Below are 12,597 nucleotides of genomic sequence, written 5' to 3'. Positions count from 1 at the left end.
ATCGAAAAGCTTTAGTTGATCACAGGCGTTTTGTAAAATGCTGGCTTCAATGGCTGTCTGATGCCTGAGGCTTTCCAATACACACCTCTTGTGGTCACCTTATTTAATAATTAAGGTAATAATATGTCAAAATATTCACTCCAGCGATGGCGCAACCTAGAGGTGCTATATCAAATCTGGATTGATTTCTGCAAACATTTTGATTTCAAAGGATGCCGTTTATTATTCTTCGTTTATTTTATTTCATTTAATGAATCTTATCATGCTTCTCTTTATAATCCAAAACTACAACAGATGCACAGTTTAAAGAAACTAGCTTGAAAGGCAAGAACAATGGGGTACATGACGCCTAACCACTGCACCAGGAAATCTTGTCAGATGTTATGAAATCATGTCCAGGTGTAACCACTGTGGAGTGAGTTCAAAAGCCTTCAGATATAACCGTTTTCAACCCAATTTGAAGAAAGACTAAAATGCTTCAGAAAGGCTTGATTTCCCATCACTACTGAAAATACCTCTAATGTATTCTAGCACACCTACCATTGGTTGAAAGTAATTTCAGGTGATTATCTTAACTGTTGATTAACAGGCACCTGTGTGAGAGGGTGTGTTTGGATAACAGAGCAGGATAAAAGCTGCAGCCTCAAACTGTTGTTACATAAAGGTTTCCCTCTCTAAGTTACCCTGAACATTTCACTGCAAGCAGACAGAGCCCAACAGACTTGACCATGGGTGAGTGTGACTCTAAACTACCTTTAATAATCTTTGATCTTGGGAGTTATGATTTTGGTACTGTTTGTGACACTTATAGCTTCTTTGTTTGCTGACCACCTACAATATCTTGAATGTTAATTGTTGATGTTTTTCTTCTCATAACTAAGTTGTATATGTGGTTTCAGCCATGAAGAAGGTACTGATTGTGTACGCCCACCAAAGTGCTGGGTCGTTTAACGCTGCAGCCAGAGATGTGGCTGTTGAGGTCCTGAAGGCTCAGGGGTGTCAGGTGGAGGTGTCTGACCTCTACGCCATGAAGTTTAACCCTTCTGCTACGGCTGATGACATCACTGGAGAGGTGAAGGATGCTGAGCACTTCCATTATGGAGAGGAGACCATGCTGGCATGGAAGGAGGGACGGCTCTCTGCTGACCTCACTGAGGAACAACGCAAACTCTCTGCTGCAGATGTTGTCATATTCCAGGTGAGGTATCCTGGATTATTGGACCTCAGACAGTATCATCCACTGATGCCTTTCTAAATGTACACTAACCTGTTTCATTGGAATGTTAGTTCCCCATGTACTGGTTCACTGTTCCTGCCATTATGAAGGGCTGGATTGACCGGGTTCTCACAATGGGCTTTGCCTACACCTCAGAACAGAGGTACAGTCAAGGTATCTTCAAGGTAAGGGGTCCTTATGCCATATGGCTGTGTTCATGCTTCTAGGTTCTGAAGTGCTGTCAGTCTTTACACATGAATCTTCCTTCTCCAGGAGAAGAAAGCCATGCTGTCTTTCACTACTGGATCCTCTGAGTCCATGTTCAGTTCCAATGGCATCAATGGAGACATAAACATCACCTTGTGGCCACTGCAGGTGATGTTTGGAGAATGAACCACTAGTATCGACTGGGGTTTTATTGAAGCATTACTAAGGCTAAATTGGATCTACTTGCTGAACTGTAATTCTGTTCCCTTGTAGAATGGTATCCTGCACTACTGTGGCTTCCAGGTTCTGGCTCCACAGATCTTCTGGGCACCTCATCACATCTCTTCTGAGGCTCGTTCTACCATGCTGGAGGCCTGGCGCACACGACTACAAGGGCTTCTGGGAGAGATGCCGCTCTCCTTCACCCCCTCAGACAGCTTTGATTGTGAGCGGGGCTTCCAGCTCAAAGAGGTTATTGAGGAGAAGCACAAGTCTGAAGACTTTGGCCTGACAGTTGGCACCCACCTGGGCAAACGCATCCCACCCAACAGCCAGATCAAATCTGGGGTGTAGAAACACTAATAGACTGTTCTGCTTTTCTGTATGTGCTGTCTGGTTGCTGTGCAGCTTTAAGAAATAAACATTAGTGTTAATGTGTATGATGTGCTCTTCCCTTACCACCTGTTTCACAAGTCTAGAAGGTTACTTATACACTCAGATTTTCAGGCTTTTGATTATTGTACTTGATTAAAGAAGAATGACAGTTCTTCCCTGGAATGAAAGGGGAAACTAAAATCCTTTTACCGGCTACCTCTATCCACGTTTGAAGATGGTCTGGAACAATGTGCCTTTTGCTAAGGAGCATTTAGCTCAATCTGTATATTCCAAAACACAATCTCCCAATCCACCTACCCTGGACTGTTATTTCTGCCTGTGTTTTACTTCATGGGCCCTTATGTTCTGTGGAAATGGCAACAAAAGCATTTAAGCTATTTAGTCACCAGAGGTGTGCGTACTTGGCAATGGGGTATGGTTGAAGTTCAATCTACCTGGCACAGACAACATTGAGGTCCATGTTGGCAAGAGGTCTGCTGTTGCAATTCTTTCTGCCCTGCTACTGTAGGCCAATATAGTGCATTAATGTGTTTTTGAAATTGAAGTGAAACTCAAAGGAATTAAGTCTAAATTTGGCCATTTGTATTGCAGGGCCGGGCTTCAATCAATATTGAGAGTAGTGAATTCTAAATAAATCCTGCATGTTGAAAGTGTGCAAGTATATTCACTGACTTAAGATCACCTCAGTAGTTGGACCTGGTGTATCTTGGGGCTCCAATATAATTGTATCCTTCTAATATTGGGCCAAGAGTCATGGTGTTTGTACTTATTTGGATATTATTCCATTCAATCTCCATCAGATTTTAAGTCTTCTCAGTGAGACTCCATTTGTAGCCACGCCTCGCAATATTATTTGCTAAAAGATGACAAAAATGTTGAGTCTTTCCCCCAAGGCCACCTTTGATTGTTGCTTTAGGCTCATATACAGTGTGCCCGATAGCCTGGGGACAGGGTTAATTACTAGTTGGAAGGTGTTGCTAGTGAGTCAAATTAGCCCCTACACATGGAGAAAGGAGAGGTAGGGGTTTGGATTTAGCAATTGTTTCTAGTCAAACCCTGCTACCCTCTCCAAAGAGAAGGAAACATGCCTCAGATCTTCAGTAATTGTGGAGAAATATCTTGTTCAGTACAAACCTTGTATTCAACATGAATGTTTAAACTAACTGAAAATACTTCTGATTAAGCCTAGTCTAGGACAAAAAATGAATTTCAATAGAAAACTCCATTGAGCTTGTTCTTTTTAGTCCTACTGTAGACTAGGCTTAATCAATGTCTATGAAACCGGCCCCTGCTGTAATTTGGCACACCTACCATTGGTAGAGGGTAATACCAAGTGATTATCTTAATTGCTGATTAACAGGCACCTGTGTGAGAGGGTGTGTTTGGGCTAACAGGGCAGGATAAAAGCAGCAGTCTCAGGCTGTTGTTAGTGTGAAGTAGTTTCTACGTTATCTTGTTCTTCTCTGTGGTGGTGGACAGAGCCCTGCAGACCTAACCATGGGTGAGTGTGGTTGTAATTTAATGTTGCTTTTAACTGTCTACAATGCATGGATTTGTTTGGTACCATTTGTAGTGATGGGAGGAACATAGCTAGCCTAGACATTGATCCAATTGAGATGGATGAATTGAAAGATTCCCTGCTTCAAAATGCTTGAAACCCTGCCTGCTGGTGACATCAGCTGGTCAAATATGTATAATGTAACTGGGAGACTCAAAGGACAGCTGACCACGAAGTGGTTTAGTGGATGACATCTGCTGGCACTGTGTATAGGCCTAAACATTTAATAGTAAATGTAAGTCAGCAGTTTACTGGAGATATGGTGTCTGCTCATAAAACATCAGCAATGTTTAGTTTACAATGTTCATAAAGGTGCTGTAACATCTTAAGCACATCTTTGTGTGGTGGAAGAGAAGCCTGGGTGTTCTAAAATCTGGAAACTCACATTTAATTGGAGCACTCATGTGAGCTACATGGACAGAAAGGGAGATGTCTGTTAACTAACTGACCCAGCAACCAAAAGACTTAAGGATACTGTCCTTAGATGCTTAACTATTAAACAAGTACACACATGGTTTTTATTGTTGCTGTTTTGCTGTGTGTTAAGTGCAAAGGCAGTATGAAAAGCTTTTTTTGTGGACTTATTTCCGTTTATTAATATGGTGTTATGCTTGCATGTTAACCTGTGTAAGCAAGTTGTAGTGACCCAGTTGCTACTCCCAAATCATGCATTTAACAAGGTTACATTCAATGGTTCACTACAAGGGTCTTGTTCCCGAGTGATGGGACAATGGCCGGAGAATCGGAGCAGCAAGGGACATTATTGCATTCGTTTTACCGCACCGTTGTGACAAAAAGAGAGCTGAGCCGGAAGGCAAAGCTCTCGATATACCGGTCATTTTTCGTTCCTACCCTTACCTATGGTCATGAAGGCTAGGTCATGACCGAAAGAACAAGATTGTGAGTACAAGTGGCTGAGATGGGTTCTCAGAAGGGTGGCTGGCTTCACTCTTAGGGATGGGGTGAGAAGCTCAGCCACTGCTGAGTAGAGACGCTGCTCCTTTGCTTCAAATGGAGCAGTTCCGGTGATTTGGGCATCTGGTAAGGATGCCCCCAGGACCTCTTGCTAGGGAGGTGTTCCAGGCACATCCAGTTGGGAGGAGACCTCGGGGTAGGCCCAGGACTAGGTGGACAGACTATTTCAACACTGGCCTGGGAATGCCTCGGGATCCCCAGTCAGAGCTGGCAAATGTGGCTCGGGAAAAGGAAGTTTGGGGTCCCCTGCTGGAGCTGCTGCCCCCACGCCCCGATACCGGATAAGTGAATGATCAGACATTCAATAACTTTTTCCCACTCAATCTATCTTGGTCTTTCTTGCTCCCTCCATTTCTCTAAGTTAATTTAATTGTTCTGAAGGTCTCTCCATCAAACAACCCTCAATCTGGTTTGGCTTTGTTTCCCCCATGGACTGGCATAGGCGGTTCATCAGGTGACTGAAACAGCATGATGTAATGACAGTTTGCTTAGACTACGTAACTTTGCCGATTTGATAGACGCTTTGACATTTTCAGCCACACTGTTTATCGGAGTGTTTTGATACCTTTCCCCAGAAACCATCACTAACTATCTGTGACACTTGTAACTGTTATGCAGTGTTTCTCTACCCTGCTCCTGGATGCTGCCCTGCATGTTAGATCTCTTCCTGCCCTAAAATACCTGATGTAGCTCATGAAGGACTTGATAATGAGCTGGTCGTTTGAATCAGGTGTGAGAGCAGGGAGAGTTAAAACATGAAGGAACAGGGTTGAGAAACACTTAATGTCTTGAATTTAAGGTTTGTTCAAAATGTCTCATAACTACGTTGTGTATTCTGTTTCAGCCATGAAGAAGGTACTGATTGTGTACGCCCACCAGAGTGCTGGGTCATTCAACGCTGCAGCCAAAGATGTGGCTGTTGAGGTCCTGACGGCTCAGGGGTGTCAGGTGGAGGTGTCTGACCTCTACGCCATGAAGTTTAACCCTTCTGCTACAGCTGATGACATCACTGGAGAGGTGAAGGATGCTGAGCACTTCCATTATGGGGAGGAGACCATGCTGGCATGGAAGGAGGGACGGCTCTCTGCTGACCTCACTGAGGAACAACGCAAACTCTCTGATACAGATGTTGTCATATTCCAGGTGGGGTATCCTGGATTATTGGACCTCAGACAGTATCATCCACTGATGCCTTTCTAAATGTACACTAACCTGTTTCATTGGAATGTTAGTTCCCCATGTACTGGTTCACTGTTCCTGCCATTATGAAGGGCTGGATTGACCGGGTTCTCACAATGGGCTTTGCCTACACCTCAGAACAGAGGTACAGTCAAGGTATCTTCAAGGTAAGGGGTCCTTATGCCATATGGCTGTGTTCATGCTTCTAGGTTCTGAAGTGCTGTCAGTCTTTACACATGAATCTTCCTTCTCCAGGAGAAGAAAGCCATGCTGTCTTTCACTACTGGATCCTCTGAGTCCATGTTCAGTTCCAATGGCATCAACGGAGACATAAACATCACCTTGTGGCCACTGCAGGTGATGTTTGGAGAATAACCACTAGTATCGACTGGGGGTTTATTGAAGAATTATTAAGACTAAATTGGATCTACTTGCTGAACTGTAATTCTGTTCCCTTGTAGAATGGTATCCTGCACTACTGTGGCTTCCAGGTTCTGGCTCCACAGATCTTCTGGGCTCCTCATCACATCTCTCCGGAGGCTCGTTCTACCATGCTGGAGGCATGGCGCACACGACTACAAGGGCTTCTGGGAGAGATGCCGCTCTCCTTCACCCCCTCAGACAGCTTTGATTGTGAGCGGGGCTTCCAGCTCAAAGAGGTTATTGAGGAGAAGCACAAGTCTGAAGACGTTGGCCTGACTGTTGGCACCCACCTGGGCAAACGCATCCCACCCAACAGCCAGATCAAATCTGGAGTTTGAAGATTGTCATTATCTCTGATTGCCCTCTTAATAAAATCTCTTGTCTTGAACCTTCTCGATGTCAACAGCTTAACATTACAAAGGTTGTGCTTTAAAATGTATTTGCCCCTGCAATACATGCATCTCACTTCATCTTTACATTCATTTAATATACTACTTGAAATACAAACTATGACTTAATTCTGGGAAAAAAAAATAATAATCTCATTTACCAAATCTGATCTACAGCCCTGTTGTCCTCCCTTTTTAGCATTGCCATGTCAGTTGACTCCAGTCAAGCAGTTTGTTTCATGCTGTTGAATGGGTTTTTCACAAAGGTTGAAATCTCAACCCTTTCAAAATCTTACTTTTAGTACTGAAACTAATTTTCTGTGGAGAATGGCCATTCTGTTCAGTCTTGGAAAGAGGGGTGGTGTTTCAATTTTATGGGCATAAATCTGTTTTTACTCAATGTGATGGTATACAGAATGGAAATGATCTAAATTTAGTTTTTAATTCACCCATAATGCTATGGCTTTTCAATGGAGGAAACCCTTGTGAAATACTATACATTTAAGGCCAGAAGAAATATATTGTATTGTAACTGGTTTTAAAACTCATTGCTTTAGTAGAGGCACAAAAGTATCTGCATTGGATTTATGTTGAATGTTGAAAGTCCGTCCGGCTTTTAGTAGTTAAATCCGTTCTGTCTCGCCCACACAGACATGCTGGCGACCTGAATGCGGTGTTCTACATTGAAGGTGTGGCGCACCTTGACGCCTTAGACCCCTTTCCCTCTTTGTCATAGAGGACAGGGTGGTGTTTTGGTTGGCAGGAAGAGAGGCTCGTACCCTACCACTCCAAGACCTCAACCTCCTGACAGCGTGCGGAAACGGAGTCCGATGTAGACTTGAGTCTGTGACATGTAGGAGGAACTTTCTCACAGGGTTGCGCAACGCTTTTGTTTGTTTACATCAGGTTGACATGCAGCACAAGTTACTGCTCTGTTGCGATATGAACGTACCTCGCTGATTAATGGGTTTAGACTGGATTCTCAGCCTATTTGGGGTGTTGCATGTTCCATAGATAGTTTGTTGATAGTATTATCTGTTGATGAGCAACTGCTTGCTATGGTTAGTTTCTTACCACCTAGCCATTCGGTTCCACCTTTCAGCAGAGCCTGATTGCACAGTGGTTTGTGCTAATCTCAAAGCCAGCTCTGTATATTTCTTTTTCTTTTTGCATGATCATCTAGATGCAGTGGTTGCCAACCAGGGGTACTAGGACCCCTGGGGGTACTTGAAAACACTCATGACACCATAGGCTTACTAGTGAAATTAACATGAGGGGGTACTTCAGGGGTACTCCAAGCAGAGCAAAATTCTATCATTGGTACTGTACCTGAAAAGAGCTGGGAGTCACTGAACTAGACTAATGGCCATTGACAATTCTAAGCGGTAGCTTGTTAAAGCTAGTGCCATTTCCAGCTACACCAGCAGCTAATGTTAATTTGCACTTGTGACAAATCTAGCTACACACAATACATTGGCTGGATGAAAATGAGTTGACTAGTTTGGATCTGATCTAGGGGGGGGGAAATGCTTTTATTCAACTTTGTGTTCTTTATAGCCACTAGGAGTAGTCTTGTTTTGGTTGAATCATTCCTTGAATGCCTCACACTCCTACATGGTTCACCAAACAGCAAAGGAACAGTACAGATGATCAAAATGCCAGCAGTTCACTGGAAAGGGTCAAAACGTCTGCGGTTCACTGGAAAGGGTCAAAACGTCTGAGGTTCACTCGAAAGGGTCAAAACGTCTATTGTTCACTGGAAATGGTCCGAACGTCTGCGGTTCACTGGAAAGGGTCAGAACGTCTGCGGTTCACTGGAAAGGGTCAGAACGTCTACGGTTCACTGGAAAGGGTCAGAACGTCTACGGTTCACTAGAAAGGGCCAGAACGCCTATGGTTCACTGGAAAGGGTCAGAACGTCTACGGTTCAGTGGAAAGGGTCAGAACGTCTACGGTTCACTGGAAAGGGTCAGAACGCCTATGGTTCACTGGAAAGGGTCAGAACGATTACGGTTCACTGGAAAGGGTCAGAACGTCTACGGTTCAGTGGAAAGGCTCTGAACGTCTACGGTTCACTGGAAAGGGTCAGAACGCCTACGGTTCACTGGAAAGGGTCAGAACGTCTACGGTTCACTGGAAAGGGTCAGAACGTCTACGGTTCAGTGGAAAGGGTCAGAACGATTACGGTTCACTGGAAAGGGTCAGAACGCCTATGGTTCACTGGAAAGGGTCAGAACGATTACGGTTCACTGGAAAGGGTCAGAACGTCTACGGTTCAGTGGAAAGGCTCTGAACGTCTACGGTTCACTGGAAAGGGTCAGAACGCCTACGGTTCACTGGAAAGGGTCAGAACGTCTACGGTTCACTGGAAAGGGTCAGAACGTCTACGGTTCACTGGAAAGGGTCAGAACGATTACGGTTCAGTGGAAAGGGTCAGAACGTCTGCAGTTCAGTGGAAAGGGTCAGAACGTCTGCAGTTCCCTGGAAAAGGTCCCTAGGGGCTGCTGTTCCAGAACACAGGACAAATGGCACCCAGCTGGAACTTGCGAGCTGATGCTTTTTGCAGTATTTATGTTAGAAAGGTAGTTTATGGCGTATCGCCAAGAGATTTTTTTGAACACTCGATTTGGGTTTCTGGCATATTTGCCAAAAGTAGTTAAGCGTTTACAGTCTCTGAGGTAGCCATTATTGTCAACAATATTTGAATTGTTAGGGCCAAGGTATGTTTGTACGTCTGGAAAGAAATCCCTGAAAGAGATCTCCTGTTCTTTACCCATCCTGCTCTGCTATTGTCCTCTGTGGCTCTCCCACACTCAGCCTGGTGGGAAGGCCATTCTCCACCCAGTCAATGGGAGGAAGTGGGCACTCTCTTCCCAGGCGTGGAGCCTGGCTGTCCGGAAGAGCAGATCTGGATCGCTTAGGGAGCCAAAATACACTCGGAAAGTCCATTCAGAAAAAAACATTTTTGGCACAAAGCCAGAGCAACAGGTGTGAAATCAACATTTTCAGTAGACCCTGAACCTAGTTGAAAATATTAAATAGATCCCAATATTATCTAAATCCAAGGGAGTAAAGTAAGAACACGGTTCAACTGTTAAATTACTCTTAAACCACTTACAATGAGCCAAACCAATGAATTAAGTAGATACGACACCTTTAAGATCATAGGGTATTAAATTACCCATTTGCAACACTTTTTTTTCAGCCAGAGGTGTCAGAGGTAAGGTTATCATTCTGTTTATTAGATATGCAGACATAGAGTGCCCTGTGACTGATTTCCGCTGGCCACAGGGTGTTTTGACGGGGCAGTAAATCAGTCTAAACACTGGGGCCAGACGTGGCAGGGTTCACGACGGGTCGGTCATTAAAAATGAAGGCCGACAGCGGGATCCCGGGACAGAGATATGGAAGAATGGAGTGATGCAGAGATGGAAAGGGAGCAAAGGAGACGAAGAAATGTGAGTAGGGGAGCCAGCGTTAGGGAGAGTTGGGGAAAATGAGTGTGAAAACTGGAAAAGTGTGGGAGAGAGAAAATTAGCCACTCCACAAGAAAGGGTGAAAGTGAGAAATGGAGGTGAAGACTGAGGCTGATTTATAGGACCCATGTGTTATGCTTTCACTCAGTCTGAGGCCACATTAAAATACAATCAATTATGCCTTGAGAGTGAAAAAGCCAGGGGTCGTGTGTGTGGGTTGTGAGCGTTTGTGTGTATGTGCCGGGCTGAATTTACAGTACGTTAGTAGAGAATAATGCAGGTTTCATTGCAGCACGATTGAAATGGACAGGAGGGAAATGTGTTTAATCAACCACTGATGTCTACTGCCATTTCTGCCCTCCTCCCGTCCCAATGGCTCTCCTTCTCCCTGACAGTCATACTATGTCCATTGTATGGTGCCTTGTTGTCATGGAAGTCAGGAGGTCAGCCTGTCATCTGTTTCTGATCCTCCCCCCTCCTTCTCACCCAATCCTACAGAAACTAGCTCTCATCTTTACTGACTCCATTACTCCACATGGTCGGATGCCTGCCTTCCTTCTCTCTTGTTGGTCCCCTCCAGCCTCAGGCCCCCAATCCTCAGCTTCTTCCTTCTCTCTTGTTGGTCCCCTCCAGCCTCAGGCCCCCAATCCTCAGCTTCTTCCTTCTCTCTTGTTGGTCCCCTCCAGCCTCAGGCCCCCAATCCTCAGCTTCTTCCTTCTCTCTTGCCCGGTCCTCTCCGACCTCCTTTGAAAGACCTCCTCCTCCCAGTTACTCCGGCCAGCACAAGGGTGGTACGCATGTTCCAGATGATTGAAAGGCGCGTTGAGATTGGATTATGATCTGATCTTAGTGTATCAGTGTATCACACACCAGGTCAGTAAATGATCAGAACAGAGGATGCATGTTAGAACAACATATAAACACAGCTTAATGACACCGTGCCTCTGGGTCAGAACTAAGCAGGTGGAGAAATGAACCCACACACTGAGCACATTGTGCAAGTTGACGTAGGTTAATGGTGTGCTGCCTGTTTTAGTGAAAACTCACCTCTGAACCACACTCTACTGGGTTGAATTCAGACATCATCAACAGACGGACACACTTACAGATTTACTGGTGTCTGTTCTCAGTGAGGCGGTTTTACACCCTTATTTTCCTCCTGTTGCACATTCAGAGAGACTGAGAGACAGAGAGGGTGTCAGCCCCAGAGAAAGATTCTGTAAGGTGGTAGGCAAAATACACACCTTGTTAGCTCAAGTTTTGAGGTAAAGATTGCATTTAACAATTGGCCATATGTGATTTTCAGCAGCTGTAGAGGAAGCTGCAAACTAGCCAGCTGTGTATGGCTCACTGCACAGCTCTTTGTTAAAGCTTCAATCCAGAGAAAATAACACTCCAGGAGAAAATATCAAAACAAACACCGTTCTTTACACTTTTTTCCTTCACTTAGTGGACTCGATGTCTTTCATTCTCAGCTTTTCTCTCTGCTTCTCCCTCTGTTGCTCTCTCTGCACAGGAAGCAATTTTCAGTGACAACAGTGGGACTTCCCAGGTCTCCCCTTCTAGTCTTTACAGTTGGTTTTACGTCAAAGAGTCAGGACACTGTCAGGGCACACACCAAAACCGAAGCTTACCCCTTTGGATTAAGATCAGTACAGTAATGGCCCTCAGATGGTTGGGCTCCACTACGGCTCTAATAAATGGCTTCACATCCACCTGCATGGGCCTCCATTCCTGCACTGATGGAGTGCCAGGCATTAAGAAGCGGTCTGACTTGAGACGGCGACAGGCTGCTTCCTATTTAATGGTAGTGTGAGAAGCTGAGCATGGGGCCGGGCGGTTCGGGGTGTCAGGGCCTGTTTTTGAGTGACAAGGTTAAGACTGGAGACTCCCATTGGACGCCTCTCCGCTATGCTGTAATGAGAAGTAGACGTCCTCAGGTCCCAACCAGCCTATCTACAAAGGTGCCTGGGGACTGATGGGAGCGCGTCACACTCTGCCTCCCTCTCAGTTACGACCTTCTCTCTGATTTGCCCTGTTTCTCTCTCTTTCTCTGTCCTAGTTTCTTTCTCTCTCTCTGACTGTCCCTGTTTCTCTCTATTGTTGTTGCCAAAGCAATACAACAATAAAGAATAGAATAAGAACAACCACTGTACTGATAATTATAATTTCTTTCTCTCTCTCTGATACCTGTCACCGCACACAAACCCACAAAACACTACTCCGTCTGTCATACTATCTGTCTGGGCGCAACCATGATGTTGCCGCACTTACAGTGTAACATAAGCAAAGCCCTTGCTGAGCCCTGGGGGAGGAATGGACCGGGAGAAGAGAGAGGGAGGTTGGATGGATGAATGGGAGCGTCAGCCCTCCCAAACCTCCCTTGGAGCTCCAGGCGCGCAGCGCTCAACTCCAGATGACTTTCGCCACATCCTGGCAGTAATCCCCCCGTAGCGGCGCGCTCAACCTTGTGGACAATCGACTGGTGAGGACGTGAATGGGAACCACATGGGTATCTGTGACCGAGGGACAAATAGCCAGGCGCAACTCTCTGTCGCC

General features: G+C 45.2%; 2 protein-coding genes across 4 annotated transcripts; both read left to right on the top strand.

Moving 5' to 3' along the window:
* Positions 1-640: 640 nt before the first annotated feature.
* On the top strand, positions 641-2,080 carry LOC114828798 (NAD(P)H dehydrogenase [quinone] 1-like). Its single transcript, XM_029113673.2, has 5 exons — positions 641-732; positions 900-1,198; positions 1,288-1,401; positions 1,490-1,591; positions 1,697-2,080. Exons 1-5 carry the CDS (start codon positions 729-731, stop codon positions 1,994-1,996), a joined length of 819 nt encoding a protein of 272 aa, XP_028969506.2. The 5' UTR covers positions 641-728; the 3' UTR covers positions 1,997-2,080.
* Positions 709-6,561, top strand: LOC114828799 (NAD(P)H dehydrogenase [quinone] 1-like). Of its 3 annotated transcripts, none has more exons than XM_034286693.1 (5): positions 709-732; positions 5,416-5,714; positions 5,804-5,917; positions 6,006-6,107; positions 6,212-6,561. In XM_034286693.1, exons 1-5 carry the CDS (start codon positions 729-731, stop codon positions 6,509-6,511), a joined length of 819 nt encoding a protein of 272 aa, XP_034142584.1. In that variant the 5' UTR covers positions 709-728; the 3' UTR covers positions 6,512-6,561. The 3 variants fall into 3 exon arrangements, with proteins under 3 accessions (XP_034142584.1, XP_028969508.2, XP_034142585.1); XM_029113675.2 differs by lacking the exon at positions 709-732 and adding an exon at positions 3,451-3,539; XM_034286694.1 differs by lacking the exon at positions 709-732 and adding an exon at positions 4,934-5,025.
* Positions 6,562-12,597: the final 6,036 nt, after the last annotated feature.

Source organism: Esox lucius, chromosome 16, assembly GCF_011004845.1.
Source record: "Esox lucius isolate fEsoLuc1 chromosome 16, fEsoLuc1.pri, whole genome shotgun sequence".
NCBI classification, from domain to species: Eukaryota; Metazoa; Chordata; class Actinopteri; order Esociformes; family Esocidae; genus Esox; species Esox lucius.
This window is presented reverse-complemented; position numbering and strand designations above follow the sequence as displayed.

Bases quoted from the DNA above. Each gene is read 5' to 3' on its own strand.
- LOC114828798 (XM_029113673.2), top strand. The intron at 1,402-1,489 runs GTAAGGGGTCCT...TTCCTTCTCCAG, and splicing joins ACAGTCAAGGTATCTTCAAG to GAGAAGAAAGCCATGCTGTC. The intron at 1,592-1,696 runs GTGATGTTTGGA...GTTCCCTTGTAG, and splicing joins TCACCTTGTGGCCACTGCAG to AATGGTATCCTGCACTACTG.
- LOC114828799 (XM_034286693.1), top strand. The intron at 5,715-5,803 runs GTGGGGTATCCT...TTGGAATGTTAG, and splicing joins CAGATGTTGTCATATTCCAG to TTCCCCATGTACTGGTTCAC. The intron at 6,108-6,211 runs GTGATGTTTGGA...GTTCCCTTGTAG, and splicing joins TCACCTTGTGGCCACTGCAG to AATGGTATCCTGCACTACTG.